Genomic DNA, 21,557 nt, shown 5'->3' on the forward strand with positions numbered 1-21,557 from the left:
GATGGCACAAATGGAAAAAAATCCCCACATTGGCTTGAAGCACTCAGTACACCACTTTTACACTAACAACTGGTCTTTGTCAGGCAAATTAATCCAGCAGCTGACATAAAATAGTTTGGATGTGAACACTTCTGCTTTTCCTACAGAACAATGGTGGCCATTGCATCAGGACCACTTCATGCTTTCACCACACAACATTCTTTCTATACATTCTATTCTATACATTATGGTATAACATTCAATACGATAAATCTGTATACTGTTAGGCCTAAAATACACAAAAGCACTGTTACAGCACCATTCTTTCTTTGACGTTATGGTGTAACATTCAATCAATATACTAGATCAATATGCAGTTAGGATTACAATTACCACAGACTGTATTTTTCTTTAACATCTCGGTATAACGTTCAGTCAATATACTAAATCAATATATCGTTAGGCTACAGTACACGAATGTGGCATACTGTACCAAATTAGTACATTGTAACAGACATTTCTAATGTCTCTCAGCCAACCGGTTATCAAAACATTCTTTGTAACATATGACAGTTGAAATTTTTGATTTGAAAACAGTTGAACTTATTGAGGAGCAGAAACAGTAAATTCCTCTGAGGTACAAATGGATAAATTAACTCTGAGGATATCACTGTGAAAGGTTCAACAAGCCTGCAGTAAAAAGTAACACTTCTACGATGGCTGCATCCTACAAAGCACACCTGCTCCTCCCTCCCTCTAGATACACGTGTCCTGAGAGAAGTCCTCAGAGAATCGTCTCAGAGTGGTTCCATCTCGCTCGTGTAAATTACTATAAAGATACGGCTGAACAACGAGATGCTGTACGCTGTATGTAATGGGCAGACATGGTGGACAGAGTGCAGACACATTACAGCGCTCTCAGAGTGCACTATTGTTATTGAATTCATAACCACAGCACACTATTAGACGGTTCATTACCATTACAAATAAATAATAATAGGGATGGCCTTTAACTGAGGGGCTGAAATGAAAGGACAATTAGATAGCTTGCACAGAAAGCCTCGCATCTATCTGGTTACACTATAACGGTGTAATTCCATCATGATCTCTTTGTCAAATGAGCCTGCTAAGTGGGTGTGCTCAGATATTCTTCATGACAGCGTAACAAATTTCCCTCTAAAAATACACTCACAAGGGCATATTGCTCGGGATGCAAACAATGTGTGTCTAGAGAAGCAATAACATCTGTAGTCCTGTTGTTCTCCTCCTTTTAGCTTGGAAGAGAAAGTTTGTCTCCCTCCCTTTTTTTTCTCTTCCCATGCGCAAAAAGTGGATATCATTTGATATACAGCGTGTGTGTGCTGTAACTTGAATAAATGCATTGTCATCTGTAAAATATGCGGTACTGGTTTTCAAGTTAACTTGTTCCCACCAAGTCTAATTCCATGGCATAAGTCCAGAAACATCTTCAAAAGCTGTGTGTGTGCAGTGTGTGTTTGTGGTTGTGGATATGCCTGGGGGGCGGGGGGACGTGTACCTGAGGCACTTACCTTTTCGTGGGCGTCGGTGCCCCAGAGGACATTAGCATTGTGTCGTTCATGTTGTTGGTCACTGGTTTCGGCTGACTAAAAGACAAGATTAGAGGTCTTTAATGCTATACTGCAGAGCCCTTCGTGCTTGTCACCAGGGAGAGTGTGTGCATGTGTGCGTGTGTGTGCGTGTGTGTGCGTGCGTGCGTGTTGGGGGAGAGGACATTTGCATTTTATTAATAACCATGGATCAGCTATCCTGACTGCACATGTACAAAATGGTTTTATGTCAGGGAATTATTATCTGAAGTGGTACCCCACACAAACTGGCAATGTGACACATTATACACCAGTTCATTCTAAATCCTACTGGAACAATTGACTTTTCCGATAACAGCTATTTAGATTTCCTCTTATTTATTTAATGCCATTAGCTTGAACCTAATTAAAACAAGCAAGAGGAACAACCGCAGACAAGGAATCTAATTAAACTAGGAAGCATGTGGTAAAAGGCAAGGAAAGGTGACATTGCAGAAGGTAATTTGTGAGAGTAAACAAAGCAATGGAGGTCCAGCTGGTGATAGTCTCTCTCTCTCTCTCTCTCTGGCACCCAGACCTGGACAACAGCACCTCATTAGCAGATCTAAATATCTGTCCGCACATCTCAGGTGTTCCAAGTTCCTACAATAGCACTTCCCAGGGATGGAAAACAAACAGCACAATGACAACGCCATATTCCATATCTGTGTGTACTGTAACTCCCATCGCGATCTCTCCACCACATTCAAATTTGTTTTATATAGTATATTTTTGAATGGATGGTAACACAAAGACGGCAAAGTATAGATAGCACAGTGTTGTGTTCTTGCTGTGCTTATTTCTGAAATGAAGAATTGTGGAAAACTATGAAACTATGAACTGTTCCTCCAGGTCGTATAGAATAGCGTTTCCAGCACAATGTAGGAAAAGCTGTATCCTGCTGCTGGTGGTGTCAACAGTTGAACAGCACACACACAATCTTTTATGTACAGCGGCTGAATACTGATGTAGTAGTTATGTCTGCATGATAGTAATCACAACACAGCATAATTTGTGGGTCCCTAATTGCAAGTAATTTGAGGCATTTTTTTCCTTTTTCCTATTTGTCAATAGGCTGAATTACTTACTTACTGCATGAATTTTCTTTGCTGAGGAGTCAGTATATATGTTGTTCTCACAGAAAGGGCCAATTATGAATTGGATATCACAAATCTAACACATTCAAAGGAAGCCATGGAATCATTTTTGATGGTCCTTCACAAGTAGTTCATGGAGTCATAATGTTCCGTTTCCATAATAAATGGCAGAGACATTAATTCTGCTAATCTGGTTAACTTTCTCACCACAAAATAAAATGGAGAAATAAGACATGGCAGCTGAGGGTATATCCCTGTGAATACTCAAAACTGGAACATGTGGGTGAATATGCCATATAAGAGGCAGACCGTGTACACAAACACCAACATAACACACACTCTAATCCAATTTCACTGAAATCCTTTCTTTCCATACTCTCCAGACATTACAGAACGCCAGCTTAATCTTTCCTTCCAGACACGCGAGCAGCAATACCACTCGAGGTTCTTCTGATTAAGGAAATGGGAGACACGAGGAATCACTTACTTACCTCTGCAAGGATGGAAGGCACCTGCCTGGCTGGTCAAATACATCCAACTACTGCTGCTGCTGTTGTCAGATGCCTTGCTGTGCCCTCAACTGGGCGGGCGAGCATCTCAATGTACTATACTGCTGCTGTCTCCAAGGAAACTCAGCAGTCACGTGCCTCTATGACGACACAGACTCTCTCTCTCTCTCTCTCTCGCCCTCCCTCTGTCTCTCTCTCTCTCATACCCAGTCCCTCGCTGTCTCTCTTCTCTCAGAATTCCCTGTCTCTCTCTCTCCCGCTCCCTCTCTCATGCACTGGCCCCTGCTCTCTGTTCAATCACTTTCTGTATCACATAAATGAACATTCACATACCGGTACATGCCCACAATGAAGGAAAAGGCAAATATCACAGCCCAGGGTTTTTCCTGCATACAGTAGTTGAATTTTTGGTGCCCCCCAAAGAGGTTTTAACTGCCCAAAAGACAGTCACCAGCACCAAAATGGTAAGAATTATTATTTGCCTATCAATCAATAAATCAATCAATCACCAGCCCCTTCGAATAGTTTATGGCATTCCACTCCCCTCTCTCTCAAACTCACTCCCATCCCCCTCCCTTCCAATTTCTTTTTTTTTTTCATTTTGTTAATTGGGGTTTCATTTACAAAAGCATAATCGATAATATTTTTGTTCATCAAATGAAATGAGGTAACGCAGGCTCATTGCCTTTACTGTTGCATATAGTCGCAACGTGTACAGATCATCCTTACTGTCGTGCGTAGTCAACCCTCAAAGACCCATTCTGAGCCAGGAAAAACCCTGCAGCCACGACCTCCAAATAGCCTGGTCACCTAAATTATCTCTCTCTCTTATCTCTCCCTAGAGCCATCTAAGAAAAGAGCATAATTTTGCCCTCCAAATAATTACATTTACATACTCTGACCCTCTCTCACCTGGCAAGTTACATAACAAGCATTTCACCTGTATGTTTTATGGGGAAAAAAAAAACAAACAAAACAAAAAAAAAACTTTTAGAGCACACCAAAATAACTTGTGTGGAGCAGCGGGGGTGAAGTATGAATAACAATACTTGAGGTTGTTATGTAAAGGCTTCATTGTGTGTGTGTGTGTGTGTGTGTGTGTGTGTGTGTGTGTGTGTGTGTGTGTGTGTGTGTGTGTGTGTGTGTGTGTGTGTGTGTGTGTGTGTGTGTGTGTGTGTGTGTGTGTTTCACTGCTACAATTTTGGATCAGTTTAACCGCTTAAGCCCTATAAACGATGTTGCCTATAATAATAATAAGTAGGGACGGCAAGTTAGAAGTAGTTACAGTGATGTTGTTTAACTACAACTACAGCATCATGTCAGTGATGCTGTCAGTGACGCTGCTTTTGGCCAACAGAATGATGAATGTTGATAAATGCCACTATCTCTGTCTCTCTCTCTTTTTTCCTTTCTCCCTCTCTCTTCTGTTTATTTCTCACACTTTCTCTCTCTGTGCCTCTGTATGCCTCTCCTCCCTCCCAGACAGTCTTAAGATTCCCACAGTCTCCATGGATGACAACACATCAAGATGTGACAGAAGTCACAAAAGCGCCCGCACACCATCGGCCATCGCTCCTGCTGGAGCCAAGAGGTACCTCGGAGGTCACACAGCAATAGATTGACTTAACATTTAGGCACTCAAAGATCAGAGTCTGCAATGCGCTAAGCCTCGTGCTACCTGTGTGCCGTGAATGACAATGTTTCCTCATTCTCCTTGTACATCACCTTTAGCAGAAAGGACGGGAGGGGGACTTAAGTCAGGGCTTTGATGGCTTTCCGCTCAGTTCATAACACTGTTCAGCCTCAGTCTATTTCTGACACTGCTCGATGCATGGTAGCATTTGATCATCGTCTCTCGGCTAAAAATAATATGCAAACACAATGAAGCCTCCGCCTCCTATAGTAGCTTCCTGGCAAAGGTCTGTTCTCTTTCTTCCCTAAGCTTGTCAATAACGCCATAAGGCCATTAAAAAAAAAACATGGTCGATGCTAACAGAGAAATTACTTGCGGGCATGTGCCCCCATTTTAATGGCATTAATGGAATTTGCATTAATCGGGAGAATGAATACCTGTGTAAAACAGTGGAAACCATTAAGGAATGCAAGGGGATTTCTGGGGATTATGTAGTTTCTATAAAATTCAGTTAAAAAGGCAGCACTGAAAATTTGACACTGTACTGTATGTAGTATGTGCATTATGCATTCCACATCAATGCAGTGTCGGATTTGGTACGCATTTGTGAATAATTTCTCTGCTTGAAAAGTTTCGGCTGAAGCAATGCAGAACAATAGGTCTGTGTTGTTAGCCATATCCTACATTTAGTGTCTGAGAAGACACTAAACCTATGTCTTTACTCTTCAGTCCCAGCCGCAAATCCCCAAGAATCTCACGGAGAGTTTTGAGATGACAGCAAATGCACAGGTCAGCTTGCTGATAGTCTTTGCTTTCAGGCGCAAGTAAATATTTCAAAACACCATCAGATTAGCTACATATGACTCTGCGGACACATGAATTTGGCCAGCTGGGAGGCTCACATCTGTTCGATTCAGGTAGGGAGTTTGATCAAACCCAATGTTCTACCTTGATTCTGCCATTGTCACTCAGTCGAAAGGTACACACATGCACGTGCTCTTTTACACACACACACACACACACACACACACACACACACACACACACACACACACACACACACACACACAGGCACACGCAAAAATACTCACAAATATTTTACACATCTGGGAGATCATCTTGATCATGGCTTTTTGTGCTAATTTGTTCAACATTTCTTGTATATCAATGAATCGACACAAGACATTTGAATCCATTTTTTAATAATGGACTAAACCGATTACTCTAATTAATCACTGATTAGTCTAATTAACCACTTAAGCCCTGTATTATACAATAGTTCAATGTACAAAAATAGTGAAAACAGAGCATTGTGAGCTTGAAGATCTGCTATTTTCACTTAAAAAATATATATATATTGTTCATAAATCATAAGAGAGGCAAAAGTTTGAAATAATTGTGATATTGATTTGAAGTCATATCCCCCAGCCCTAACTGCTGCAGTAGGTTTTATGACACTACATTCTCTCTTTCTCTCTCACTCTCCCACTCTGTAATAATAAAGAAATAATAGCTACGCAGTCAAAGAGTGTGCAAATTTAAGCAACTATATCTTACTTTACTCGGGAACGAGCTTGAAGTCGGTCGGGCGAACGGTTTTCGAGATACAACAGATGAACTACAGACAGACGGACATTCGTACATACTGGACGTATAGAAATGTTGTGCATTTATTTTAAGATATGTACACTCTTGAGTTACAAATGGATAAATGAACACTGAGGATGTACTCTGTGTACTCTCTTAAATACATATTTTAGGTTACTGTTCCAGTGAGAATTGGTCTAAACATCGTATTCAAATTGAACAAAGCTAGTATAAAGGAAAGACACTGTGTTTCCATTATAAGTCTGTTGAAATCTGCAGTTAGCAGGAAGTATTCATTCAAATTCTAGCAAGTCAAACAGAACAGTTCATATATCAATTTGATTACTTTTGATTAATATAACTTGAATAATATTGTATCTATTCCACTGTATTATGGCCTTTTTAGATCTAATATCACATCATGCTTCTTCATCATATCCCAGACTAACTGAAATTCATGATGTTTCCATCCATGCTTAAAATGTATTGCCTGTTTTATGGATTAGCCTTTAAAAGTCATTTTGTACTGTGATTTATTCAGATGAAATTAGTTAATATGGGGGCATTAGACCTTAGATACAATATTTAAACCAAGAAAGGAAAAGGGCAGACGTGAAAATACATCCTCACTCATTATATTTCAAAATGTCATTAGGTTCACAAACACACATTTAATCATACCATTCTTGATGACTTGCAGTACTTAGATGACTTAGTTCCTGTATTCAACGAACACAGTGAGGTGACGCGAACTGATGCAAACTAATATTCTCACAATGCAACGCATTGTGAGCTTGTAGATTGGCTATTTTCACTATATTGTAAATAGGGCTTAATTCATAATGTACTTTTTCCCTTCCTAGAAATGTAGTTGTGTCAAAAGTACAATATTTGTCTTTGAAATGTAGTGGAGTTAAAGTCATAAGTATCCAATAAAACAAATACTCAAGTAAAGTACCGATACTAAAAACAATTACTTTGTTACTGTCCACCACCGGAGACAGGAAATTGAGTGCAGAAATGGGGGAAAGACATGCAACCCAGGTGGTCGATGCATTAACAGTCATCTACGAGAACGCCCCAGAAATAAAGTTGTTCAGTGAATGCTTCCAGTTATTATCTGTTTGTCTTTTTAGCAAAAATAAACGGTCGAGGGATTATCTATAGATACATTGCTAGTTTTGAGTCAAACAGTGGATATAGCTCTGCTTTCCCACGAGAGCCTTAAAACCTCAAATTAGAATCCTGTTTCAAAGCAAGTCTTTCTGAGAAATAGAATCAATGTGAAGGGCTGTTGTACCATAAAATCCTATACAAACGAAGAGTCCCGGATGAATTCACCCTGATTCTCCAGGAAAGTACTTGATATTCTCGTGGCCCTAGTTTGTGTAAACCAATGAACATTGAGAAAAGGGCATGGATTACCGGTTTCCGTGGTTACCGGAGAGATGTGATCTTCAAATAGTTTTAGCTGCAAATTTTGTTTTTAATCAATATCAATCTACTTGCGTAATGCAATTTCATGCTACACAGCCTGTACCGCACGGGCTAATCCAATCGCCTGATCTCTTGCTGGCGGGAAACATTTGGGTTGACAGTTTATTTTCCGCGTTGTAATGAATTGTAAATTTATGTAAATGTTAACTTAATCTTAAATACATAACTTTGGTTACAATGCAGAAAAGAATCTTTCTGTCAGTGAGCTCCTGGAACTTCTGTGAGAAGTCACTCGAGGATGTTGGATATTTATCATGCCGTAAAACAGGAAATCACTCTGATGTATTTACGTCCTGTCTATTTTCCATGGTAGAGCGAGTTTCTCCTCCCTGATGCAACCGACTATCAATTACTCACTGACACTTGCCATGAGCGGCACATAAAGAAAAATAGCCGACAGCTTAGATTTATGGCCGTGACTTGAATATGGAGCATGATTATGTAATGAAACGTGCCATTAACAAATGCAGGCTTTACATTCAAATCTTCACGTCACAAGTACATTGTGACATTTCAAATGATGCTATGAATACAATGAAGACCATATCATAAATCATTTCAACATTAACCCGTTATGTGCCAGTGGGTGAGGCCATGTCTGCAGACCTAGAGCACAGTGATAAGAAAGATATGAAGCGACCTTAGCAATGTGGACAACTGCAGATCTATCTCGATGGTGGAATTGATTATGGAAATCCTCCTATTTCTCAGCTGAAATGTAAATGAAACTGAAGGCTTAAGACAGCATTGGAATATAATGCATTTTCTATAATGACTTCCAGGAGCCTTCAAAGGCAGAGCGCAGAGATTTATACCATCACTCTAGTTTCATTGCCAACAGACTAATGGGGACGGCTGTGCTGCTCACTGCAGCTCCGCACAAACTCAGATAACATATCAGCATTTTCACATTATCAAATAATCAGGGGCTTGATATCTTTGAATGATGTCAGCCAATACTTGATTTTATGAAGGCAAGATGGAAAGATGGAGGTGGGTTAACATGGCAAGAATAGACCATACATCACCAGTATACTGGACCTTGCCATGCTGTTAATCAACATATCGGTTAGACTTCTGTCATTAATAGCACAAAGACCGTGACAAACGTCTTGAGAACAGCACTTACACTGTGTGGGTTAGCTCCTGTGGTCTTTCAGCCTGCTCTGGGAACAGTGGATGAGGTGACTCTCCGATGGGGACGCAGCCTAGAGATTTACTGATTGCATGGCTCAGCTTTTTGGCCGGAGACTTCTGTGAGAAGGGCAGAGCAGACGTTATATCTGTTATCTGATATCTGCTGCCATCAGCTTGTTCATCTATAATGCAGTACAGTGGCTTATGATTGGATTTAACCTCATTTAGGTGTAGCTTGCATATCTAGAGCTAGAAATGTCACACTTAATGCCATACTATGTCAACAGTGGCTCATTGATTACATGCAATTTCATATGTACTTTTAGTAGTTGCTTTTCACAGCACAATAAATGCATACATTGTCAGTATGGTTCGTCTTGGTCTTAATCAAGCCTCATGTTTAGTGCCACACTCTACCCACTGAGCTGATTTCAACATGCTTTTCCTACTTTCTATGCTCAGATATTTCCTTCTGGTCTTGAGGCCTCTTGAACAATCCTTCTTATCTGTAGAACACTCAACGGGTTGGGAATTGGATTTGGGAAGCAGCGCACATATCTTCCCTTGTTTCAATTACAACGCAATGATTGAGTATTGGGGAAACGAAGCAACACTGAGAATCCAATCAATACAATTTTATTGGCTAAACTGAGTGAACCCCCTATGAAATCCCCTTCTGAATCGCGTTGAATGCATGAGCGATGTGACGAGCAGGCTGGGCGCTTCGCGGTACCGATGGCTGAATTCACAACAAACAGAGTAGCGATGACCACACTGCGCCCTATAACTATAACTATGAAAATATAGTTTTCAAAATTGTTCTAAGTCAAGTGAATGGCAGAGTTCACACCAACTATAAAAAAATGCAATGGTGAACGTCAACGATATAGTTATAGCTATCGTTATAGTTATAGTGCTCAGTGTGAATGGCCCTTTACAGTATGTATCTTTTGGATAGAGGACCAAAAAAACACATTGTAGTATTTGAGTGAAATCCAGGATCTGCCTTACCCAAGACGAATGTTCTTTCATCTGGTGCTGGTTGCTATGGGGACCATTGGCATGGCCACGCCAGAAGCAGCTCTGGCAGAGTTGGTAACCATGGCACTGTTGGCAGCGGTACCGAAAGCCCATCATGCTTTCACTCCGGCAATATGAACACTCCACTGGATGGAAGACTGGGTGGTGAAGAAACCACAGGGGAAATAAATGAACAGGCTGAAGGCAAAACGCTTTAAATTGCCATTTGAAAGGACTTGTAGTTATCAAAAAAATGATTGACAGCAGACAATTTAAAAAAAAAAACTTTTCAAGGGGTAAGGGTTTTGTTTGACAAAATGCCAAGGGCCCAGCTTCCTGCTTTGAAATTGACTCGAATAAGGAAGAGAGTTCAAGTGACAGTTTATATGAATGGCCTGTAGTTTCGCTGTTTTACCCCTGCTGGTGTCAGAAAGAATTTATCTCAACGCAAGTGGATGGGTTTTTGACAAACTTTAGACTTGATTTTCTTACCTTAATAAACTAAGTAAAATAAAATACTATATGCTTCCAGTCGCTAGTTTAAAGTCTCCTTTCAATCATCATGATATGCGTTTTGGTAAATTATGGTCCCATATATTTTAAAATTGACGATAAAGTAGGCTATGCTCTAGGAGGGGCGGGATGATTTGATTGACAAGCTACACAACCAATAGCATTCATTCCCCGCCCCCGCTCTTGATTGACAAGCTACCCAACCAATACTGCTCTGGTTGCATTCTGCAGGATATGACGTGATACGACGCGATATTGAAAGATGGCGGATTTGAAATTCCTGAACAATCGGCTTCATTAGCGGTCTAAAGAAACCAATGGCGTCGCTTTTTCCATTATTTTTATACAGTCTATGGTTTAAACTGATAATACTTTCCCACTATGGCCCTGTATAATGTAAAAATATTTATTGAGAATTTTCAAGTAATTATCCCTCCAACAAAGAGTGTTTTGGTAATGCTAGACCCATATGTTACGAAAGCCAGACTTACCATTTTCAACATTAGCGAGTCGGTGCATGAGAGGTAGCCACACTAGACACTGCGGGGGAGGATCTGCCATCAACACATCCAAAAACGTGTTCAGCAAGATCTTCTTCTAGATATGAACAGACACATGCATTCAGTGAAAAGCATCCAATAATAGCAAGAGAAGTTAAATAAAGATCTGTAGCAAGACCTGATTAAAAATAGCTGTAAAGTTCATTTTGATATGAGCTGTCATCAGGGTTCGATATGTAAAAAATATAACTGAGCGGGTACATTTTCTTAACCTCTTAAGCCATATATATACTTAGTCACATCGTGACGTGTTGTGAGCTTGTAGATCTGATATCTTTGCTATTTTGGAAATGCATACATACATTTTCAGGTGTGATACCAGTTTTACCCAATCAGGAGAGAGAACCTCACAAATATATTTTATCAGCTTAAATCTTATAGTGTATAGTTTCCAATATTGTCTGCTTATTTTTCCATTGTCTTCCAATTTCACTTGTTAACCTGTATCCTGTTGGAGTTCTCTCTCCTGATTTGATGAAATAGGTATCCCACCTGAAAATGTCATTTCTGTTTACTAAAGAGCTGTAGAGCCCTGCATTGGGAGCGGGATCCTACGGTAGTCTACGCAACTTTTGCTGGAGTGGGCAGATTTTAAATACCTGTCGGTGGGAATGGCCGGTCACAAAAACCTGCGTTTTTTCCCGAACTATACCGCAATAAACTGGATATTAGTGCACCTGAACATGTCGAGCTTTACTTTAGCTTGATATGAACACCTTTATCCTGTGGCTAAATGCAGAGGAGAGTGAACATAATATCGAAACATTGTTCCCAGGTATGTGCATAAAGCATCTATTTAATAACATACTGTCAAGCAGTAAATCCAACTGAGCCCACTGTGTCGCTGTCCTCTGTGCTGTAATGGCCAACTTGAAGTATCTCTCTCTCTCTCATTCTGTGTTTCTGTTTCTAATGTTTTTGGGTCCCAATGGAAATGTCACAGGATTATGCAGAACTAGATGGTTATTACGGGATTATGCAGGACTAAATGACTACGTTTTGGTTGCGGGCGGTCAGAAATTATACAATTATGAGCACGGGTGGGAATGGTCAGAAATCCATGAGCAGGACTAAGAAAACTGTCCTAACACGCTATAGCAATGATTGCTATAGAACTATTTAACTCTTATTTTATTTTATATTTAACACATACCACTTACAGCACCTTTTAAGGTGGTTAAGTAATGGGCCAAATAACAAAAGTAGAGGTGTGGATTTCTCCCCCATACCTTCTAGCAAATCAAACCCTGGTTGTTCAAATGGGAGGAGAGGGGCACCAAACGGCGTGAAGAAGAAAAAAAAACGGCGAAAATCTGCGAAATTTAGAAGCAGGGCTCCGCGCACCGAACCGGGTCCAAGCACCGGGCACCACGAAGGGTTAATCCGCCCCTGGCCTCTTACCTGCTGAGGGAAACATGTGCGTACTGAGTGCTCGGTGTAGCCAAACGAGGGTCCCTCAAACACTGCAGTGGGCAGCTTCAACACCTCACGAAGGAACTGGTCAAACTTGGCAAAGACCATCACTCCACTCGAGTCAGAGATCTGTGAGAAAACATCTGAGAGAAAGAAAGATTGTCATGATTTTGTATTAATTTAGAGACAGTCGTGCCTCAGCCAGATTCTTAACCATTCAAGCCTTATCTTATTCTACTTCATTGTACAACAGTGTCGCATGGCAAATATAGCTGATCTACAAGCTCACAGCGTTGTGCAATGAAGTACAAAAATAAGGCTTAAGTGGTTATGAAGGTGGCTGAGGCTTGAGTTTCTCTAAATTAATGTGAGCTTGTGGCTCAAGAGGTGGTAGTGGCTCAGGAGGTAGAGCGGCCGCTTGGTGAACCGGAAGGTTCCCAATTTAATCACGGGTGATCACACCAGTGAGTGAGTGAGTGTCGAAATGTCCTTGAGCAAGACGCTGAACTGAATTGCTCTCGATGAGCAGGTTGTTGCCTTGCATGGTTTCCTCTGCCATCAGTGTATGAATATGGGTGAATGTAATGCACAATCATTGTAAAGCGCCTTGGGTAAAGGCGCTATATACATTTACCATTTGTAGATCTACTATTTTGGCTATTTAAAAAAGAAGACCTATAAAATAACATGCCCAAAATAGGGTTGCTATGTTTTAAGTGGTTAATAATTCCGGTGATCACAGTAATAATAGACAAGATTAGCAAAGATTCTCCGGGTGACTTTACACTTAGAGGAATAACCCACATAGGACGAATCCTTTCATTAGAGTCTCATGAAGAAGTAGTAGGGTCGAATCATTGGTCTGTTTGCAAATTACATTTTTTTGTTTTGTTTTGAAGAAGATCCATGTGCTCCATTGCCTTTCTCCAGGTTATTCCTACAGTATGTGAATTTACACAGTGTCAGAGCAAGAGACTTCTTTGCTGATGATTATATTCATAAGAACAGGATTGTAATGTTGAAGAAGGCAGGGGGTGCTAAGCTCGTCTAATGTGATTGAGATGTTACTAATTAAATCTGCTATTTTTCAGGCCCCATTCTTTTGTGAAAATAACATTGCAAAAATCGCTGTAGAAGTTAAAACAATTCGCTCCAATTGCCTACCCTACAAGAGCAAGTGCAATCTATTAAAACATCTTTAATGTGTACTGGCATGCAATGTTATGTTATGTGTCCCAACAGCGCCCCTGTGTGCATTATTTGAGCCACTACACCAAGTGACAAGTAGCCCCTGAGGGGGTCTTGTGTTGGGATCTGTGAAAAACAAGTAGATAGAATACCAGCAACCCAGGAAAACAATATTCAGGTTAAATACAGTTGACTCTGAAGCATGGTCTGTAAAGTGGTTAAAAAACTTACAGCGTAATTTGTCCACAATTTTCCCTCCACACATAGTTGCCAACATGGATTTCATAGAGAACACTGTAAGCTTCCCATGGCCTTCACTGTAAAAAATAGAGAATACATAATAATAAATACAAATTCATTACAAGTGCACACGTCTAGCCTGGGATCCAGACTGATTGCTACGTTTGGCGTTTTTTGCCCCTCACTTAGCGAAGTCTGGATTCCAGGCTAGCACACGTCATGCTTTTGAACCAACCCACCACATAAGACTTGAAGGCACAGCAACAAAAAAAAAAGATTGTGAACTTGCAATGAACATCTAATCTAACATCGCATCTAATTCGTTTTCAGTCATAATCACTTTCAAGAGTTAGCTCAAGGGGTTAATGGTTAGTATATTTAAATGTTCTACTGTTTAACCTGGTAGTCGCACTGAGATTAATTTGGCGCTCTGGCTTAGAAATGTATATCTTTGCAAATACAGAAGTTGGATGAAAAACAAGTTAAAATAACATGCTGTATATAAAGTAAAAACATTTAAATAACAAACTGTAACAGCCAAGTAAATGGTCTAAATGTACTAGTCGAGTGATGCAGTAGTTCAAGAACAGTCTGCCGGGAATAGGCAGATCTTTATCAAGTCTGCCTCTAGATGCTTTAAAATGATGGGAAGCCAGCTCATTCACGTCTAAATCAGTTTGTAATGAGTTGCGAGCAGAGGGAACAGAACCTTATTTTCTTTAATTCAGTTTGGACCTCAGTGACAGATACTGTAGCAAAAACAACTTCTGACATCATTGGCAGTATTTTCCACCTTTCCACGTTTTTTCTAAAGGCTATAAGAGCAAAAAACATGATAAAAGAAAGCAGACTTGTAAACAGTATAATGGCGCAATAAATATAGCACACAAATCACAAAAATCTCAACGTGAGCTTGTAGATCTGCAATTTTTTCAGCTTTTCTCAGTCGTCCGATGAAGTACAGTGCTTAGTTCATTCCCCTCAGATCAAGTACTCAAGTAACCTACTGTACCACAGAAACAGCCCTGGTAATATAGTAGGCTACAAGTACTTTGTAATTAATTGTATCTTCTGATCAGTCTTGATAGATGTCCAGATGAAAACAAAAGGGAATCTGTGTGTTTGAAGTTACAAGGGGTAGGTTTTTGAACACAGCTTGACTCTACTGCTGAGAAGAGTTCAACCTCTACAGCAGTGGTTCTCAACCTTTTCAGGCCGTGAACCCCCAAAATAATCATATTTGAACTGGGACCCCCCACCCTGATAAGCACTTGGAATGTAGGAGTTGAGGCATAAGATTTAGTTTGACTTGGTTCCACCGATAACTATTGTGAAAATCGCAGATCTACAAGCTCACAACGCATCGCAAATTGTCTAATTATAATTTTTTTGCCACTTTCGTATATTATTTGACAATTTGGCCAATGTTTGACCAGTTACTCTGTTGATTGTTTTTTTAATGCAGTAATTGTCTTTTTCTTTGCTTTCTTTTCTCCTTTTTTTGGTATTAAAAAGTTCTTAAAAGTCCTTAAATTGTCACTTTACTGTCATCTGGGGACCCCTCCAAAATCATGTGCCACAGGTTGAGAACCACTGCTCTACAGTACTTTCCATCTAGTGTCATGCACTACACTCTTACACTGTGTATATGAGATGCCACTGTCCCTGCACCACGCATGTATCAGCCTGTTCTGTACTATTACATAAGATTTGATCTCTCTGCATCAATGCAGAAGAATACAAGAACGCTCGCCCCAAAACACACTCGCCCCGGGTCAAATCCGGCGACCTCGGAACGGTCGCCACCAGGTATTCCTAAACTTAACCTCAGTAAAACTATGCCAAAACCTAGCCTTATTCCCTAACGTAACCTCATTAAAACTATGCCTAACCTTAACCTTATTCCTAACCTTAACCACAGTAAAACAAATATAAAGAATACAAGAACCGCTGGGGGCGAGCGGTCTGCGAAACAAATGGGGGCGTGTGTGTTTTGGGGCGAGTCTTACCATGCAGAGAGATCAAATGCCGACCAGACAAGTTCCTGTACATTTATTGCACTTTGTGAATCCAGAGATTCTGTACCTGTGTGACTATTTACAGCAGTGTAGCCATGCTAAATAATATAATAGTGCAGTGGTGAATGAATGCGTAGCATAAATACTGCACCTACTGTATCTATGTACGCATAAAGTGTGATGTTCAGTATAACATTGGCTACATTGTTATTCTAAATAGACTGTAGTGTTGTTCTGCTTTAGGGGTGCAACATTTAATCGAATGTATCGATTAAAAAAAAAAGAAAAGTATTGTAATAACATTCTATTTTAAAAAACAGCAAAGCTAACTACAAGCTCACGATGTTTCGCATAGCAACATATTGTGAACTTGTAGATTGGCAATTTTCATTAATTTTATGCAACACCATCATACGATTGAGTATAAAATCATACGATGTTGTTAATCAGTTGTTGTTAATCAGACTAATCAATTTAATTGATTATAAAAGATCTGTTCAAATGTTTTAACGTTGAATGGTTGATATAAAATATATGGATATACTATATATATATACAAAGAAAAACGTGCCTCTCGATTTGATTAATCGAAAAAGTAATCAATAGAATAATTGTTAGAAGATAATCGATAGTTGCGGCCCTATTCTGCGTTGACCATAGTGGACACACCTGTCATAGGTGGCCACCATGAAGTTGAGCAGCAGGCCGATGGACTGCTCCACATTGATCTGGTGGGTGGTGGGAAGCCGCTTGTTGAGCTGATAGTAGATGGAAGACAGGATGGTTTCCAACCGTGACACATTGATCTCAGCATTGTGGTCCAACGTGTTGAGGCCGTTGTCACGGAAGGCTTCGATCATATTCCAGACGTCCACCAGATGAACTAGAGAGAGAGAGAGAGAGACTTGAGCACAAGTGTAGCTTACATTCCTCAATTGCCAGCATAATAAGCAAGTCGTATTCCTGAAGACATTTCTATTCTTCATTTTATTATGGTCACATAAAGAGCTAAAAAATAATTTGCTGAAAAGGGCAGGAAGAGAGAAAGTATGTTTCTCTATATGGTTCAAACAAAGGTGTGCTTACGGTTGCATCTCTTCTGCACGAACCGCAGCTTGCAGGCAGTCCTATAGGTTGACAATCTAATAACATCAAAGTTCTGAGCTCCTGTTGACATAAACAAGACACAGTAACAGATGTTTAGTTTACACAGTTCTGAAAAAACATACATATCTCCACTATCAGACAAACATCTTTTACTCGTTACTTTGTATTCTTCACAGTGAAGTAATTAATTTCACTGAAAAGGAACGTCTTTGAGGAAATAAAACCTCTAAAAAGCACAAAAAAGGATTATCCCAAACACATTTAATGACATTCAACATGACATATTGGCTAGGGTATTGTATTATTGGCTAGTATTGGCGTGTGTGTGTGTGTGTGTGCGTGCGTGCGTGCGTGCGTGCGTGGGTGTATGCGTGCGCGCGCGCGGACTTGCATGTGTGTGTGTGTCAGAGGAAGAGACTATAGCGTGCATGTGATGTCCAGTCAGTGATGGAGTTGCATAAGCCCATGCTGTCCGTGAAGGGGAGATTTCTCTCGGTAGAGTCCACTCACTCATTTCCATGAAGAGCTGTCTCTTCTCCACCATGGCTTTGCCTCGTTTGCTGCCCTCCTCGATCATTCTGTGGAACATCAAACAGGAGAGCACGCACCTTTTAAACCTAATTAATTAATACTTTGTTGTACAGCTGTGTTGACCGTTCAGCGAAATGTACAGATTTTCAGTTATTTTTGCTGTACGGCAAAGTATAAAGTGAATTAGCCATTACTTGTGTTTCACACTCAGAAATGTATAGTGTATATAATGAAGGTACCACACAAGGTTTAAGTAACTCATACAGTGAGTGTGGCTATATACTTTAATAAATATACTACTGTTCACACATATTACATACTAGTGTAAGTAAAAGTTGTTTGTTATAGAAGAAGTTTTATGTTAGACTTTGTCAGGCCATTGAAAGGTAGTTTTACCTGTCGCTGGCTGAATTTCAAGCAAAGTGAAGGTCTAAACGCCGACCCTACAGAGAGAAGTCATATCAAGACGGTTAGTAACGGTTTCTTACTTTACTCCAAGAGGTAAACAATTCTTCTCTGACAGAATGCACTTAGCTTTTTACTAAGCAATTAACATCCATTTTCCTTCCCTTGTAGGACTTGATTAAGTCTCAATTTGCACATTTGCCCCCCCCCCCACCACCAGTAGTGTCCGTGTGTAGTAAGTAGTAACACTCGAGTGCCCATGCTCTGTGTAAATGCTAATTCTCTATGACATCCCGCTTGGCAAAGACCACATCCTGTGGGCTAATGGCACTAACCAGGCCACAAAGGAACCACTCGAAGATGGACAAGGAGGAGCATGTTAGAGCTGGCCAGTGAAGGATAAGACCCGGGTAGCACTGACAGCCGAGGCTAAAGGGACTTAACGCCAAAGCATCAAACATGTCTCAGTCACATGTTTGTTACACAGAATGCACTCGTGGACCAACGAGGGCACTACTGAACAAACAGACAGGATGTGTGTGGATCAGCTGCACCAACTGAGTGAAGTAGCTATGGTTAAGCTAACTCCAGGATATCAGCCGATAGACGTGACATTATTCTTGTTTTCTTTTTCTTGTGGCGAGACCACAGTTTCCTCTTCGTTTTCAACATTTCACTCTTCAGTGAGATTTTAAGACAGCGCTCAGTCTAGTGATAAAGTTGCAACACAGACTTCTTTTGGCTCTAAAAGAGGACTCGGGCTCATGGGACCACCAGGGGATTCCTTGACCCCACCAAAGGGGTGCAACCTTTTGCAGTTCAACAGCCAGAGCTTGGCAGAAACACTGCCAGGACCAGGGTCTCGTTTCCCCCTGGACCCACCCATGCAAAACATGCATGTAGGCGTTTTGGATGAATACATCCACCAAATGGAATATATACACTAACTGTGTGTGTGTGTGTGTGTGTGTGTGTGTGTGTGTGTGTGTGTGTGTGTGTGTGTGTGTGTGTGTGTGTGTGTGTGTGTGTGTGTGTGTGTGTGTGTGTGACACACACACACACACACACACACACACACACACACACACACACACACACACACACACACACACACACACACACACACACACACACACACACACACACACACACACACAAAGCCACACAGTACAAGCCTAAGTGTTAATTTCCCTCTGAGTGTACAAATGGGAGCTGTACTTTTTTTCTTTTCTTTTTTTTTTTACAGTCTATACAAAAGTCAGCCCAATTCTGGCCTATATCTTAGTTTAATATCATCATGAGGGGGGAAAGGGTAGAAAACATCAGCTGAGCAGTGGGAGACCTAATAGACACGTCAGCAAAATAACACACAATGGTTCATTGTAAACATCCAGCTATGAAGTAACTACAACAAACTCATGTAGGCAACCTTGTGTGGGAAGACATTGACAGCAAAACTGTGAACAGCCCATGAGGACCTATATGGCGGTTGGTTGAATATATGCCTACCTTAGTTGACTGATTTATGCAATGAAAAGTAATTGTGTACACTAACTGGTGAGTAAAAGTCACAAGTAAGTAAGACAGCCCTTGAGCCTTACATGAGCCTGTATGGGACATCAGAAAAACTGAGTAGGACATTAAAACAAAAATAAGTAATATGCATTACTTTGATTTATCAGTGGGATGAAGCTTCAAATATCCTATAACTTAAAGAATAAAGGCTCTATGCATATAACAGGTTCACTAGTGTTCATCAGTGATCAGTCAGATAAAGGCCTTAGTCTTTGGATTCTTAAATCCATATAATTTGAATAACTGCACCCATTGTGTGCGCCTCTTTAATTTTTGAAAGACAAATTAAACATTTGAAATAAACACATTTGCACAATCATACCAAATATTAACCCAGCTGCCTTTCCAGATGGAGTCTTTATTATTCATCACAGGCCCGTAATAAAGGTGCATTTTACTGTAACCGCACCTTCAGCTTTGAGGTAATGACAACATCCTTTAAGCACTCGGCTACTGCAGTACCTCAGAACGACTCAAATATTCTCCTACTTCCCCCTGTGTCCATAATAAACCTCAAATCTGACCGTGTGGAACACTATAGCACTTGCATTTTTTTTACTCTAGAAGCCACGGCACGACAAAACGCGGCCATATTGATGATTTAACTCCCAATTTACCTTATTTCCGCAATGTGAATGGTGTGTCGTGATGATGCCCATCATTTCTGGATAACAAATACAGATCTTTCTACATTCTTGCTTTCTCCCAAACGATCTCTCTCCAAAAAGCTGGTCGCCGAATAATAAGTGGCATATACTGGACAACTGGCCTTTAATACCAGGGGAAAATCACGCAGGTTGCGTTAAGACCGGAGCAGCATCATCAGCATCAGATGAAGAGGATAATAAGTGGTCCAGGGCGAATAAGGAGGATATATTTCCTCCGTGATTCATCACTGCACTCTCTCACCTTTGATGTATTGCTGTGTTACTGCTGTCCGGGCGATGAGAAGAAACGATCCACACCATCCATCATCATCATCATCACCACCATCAGCATTTCAAGTTCCTTTCCTGTTTCATTCGACTCGATCCTTGCAGAACTGCTGCGGTTGTTGTAGCGACATAGAAACGTACGAGCGCCCCGCTCTGCTCAGCAGCATCATCAACGACCCGACGGCAGAGGACAGCAAAGCAAAGCAGCAAGCAGACACGCGCACGGTACTGCCATGCGCGCACGCGCATGGCTCTATGTACCAGTGTTGCCAGATTTTGGGAGATAAATAAGCAACCAGGTCAAGGAAAACAAGCCCAAAAGAAGAAACATGAGCACTTTAAACCGCGGGCTGTTTGAAAATAGCCGATCTACAAGATCTTCAAGATTGTAGAACGGCTATTGTCAAAAACTCTTGCAATAAAATAATATTTTTCGAAACATTCTAACAACACAAATGCTCCGTGGCACATTTTCATGAACATATTTGAGAACCACTGGTTTAAATAATGATTTAATTTAATATTATTTAAATAAATAAAGCAAGTACACTTTAGAAACAAGCCCAAAAACCCGCAACTACCAATTTTTACAAGCAACTTTACAGAAAAAAAGCCCAAAGTCGCTTATAATAAGCCGACATGGCAACGCTGCACTGATGCTATTTACTAGTGTAGTAGATCCCACAGACCGAAGGGACTCTCTCTGGGTCGCGCTGTGATTGGTTATGTAGTTGTTACTAGGCAACCGCTGTTTTTTTGGGCAAAATTTACGGTTTAAACGCAGCTGCAGCCCAGCTGCCTGAAAATGAATACATAAATACTTAAAATGGTTACTGGAGTTACTATGTCCACATAGTAGCCAATATGCTGTCACATCTGAATGTTTAATACATCCATTATAATTGTGAAAAATGTTCACTTTCCCTTTCTTTTAATACTTACATCATTACGTGGTTGCCTGACAACTAACTAGCCAATCACTGCACAACGGCCGGTCCGACTATGG

At 40.5% G+C, this 21,557-nt stretch overlaps 1 protein-coding gene across 5 annotated transcripts in view; it reads right to left on the reverse strand.

The window, feature by feature from the left end:
* The window catches only part of dtnbb (dystrobrevin, beta b), a 36,766-nt gene extending 16,081 nt beyond the window's left edge, over positions 1-20,685 (reverse strand). For 2 of the 5 annotated variants that reach the window (XM_084045327.1, XM_084045331.1), the window contains exons 1-11: positions 20,526-20,685; positions 18,033-18,079; positions 17,616-17,683; positions 17,085-17,165; positions 16,668-16,881; positions 13,972-14,057; positions 12,541-12,695; positions 11,071-11,176; positions 10,058-10,224; positions 9,039-9,163; positions 1,530-1,604 (exon numbers count right to left, since the gene is read on the reverse strand). In XM_084045327.1, the coding sequence (XP_083901453.1) occupies positions 1,530-1,604; positions 9,039-9,163; positions 10,058-10,224; positions 11,071-11,176; positions 12,541-12,695; positions 13,972-14,057; positions 16,668-16,881; positions 17,085-17,165; positions 17,616-17,682 (1,076 nt within the window). In that variant the 5' untranslated portion in view covers position 17,683; positions 18,033-18,079; positions 20,526-20,685. Of the gene's footprint in view, positions 1-1,529; positions 1,605-9,038; positions 9,164-10,057; positions 10,225-11,070; positions 11,177-12,540; positions 12,696-13,971; positions 14,058-16,667; positions 16,882-17,084; positions 17,166-17,615; positions 17,684-18,032; positions 18,080-20,233; positions 20,296-20,525 lie in introns of those variants that run through there. The other 3 variants (XM_084045329.1, XM_084045328.1, XM_084045330.1) reach the window with 3 other exon arrangements.
* Between the last annotated feature and the right edge of the window lie 872 nt (positions 20,686-21,557).

Source organism: Gymnoscopelus microlampas (genome assembly GCF_963454915.1).
Source record: "Gymnoscopelus microlampas genome assembly, chromosome: 20".
NCBI lineage: Eukaryota > Metazoa > Chordata > Actinopteri > Myctophiformes > Myctophidae > Gymnoscopelus > Gymnoscopelus microlampas.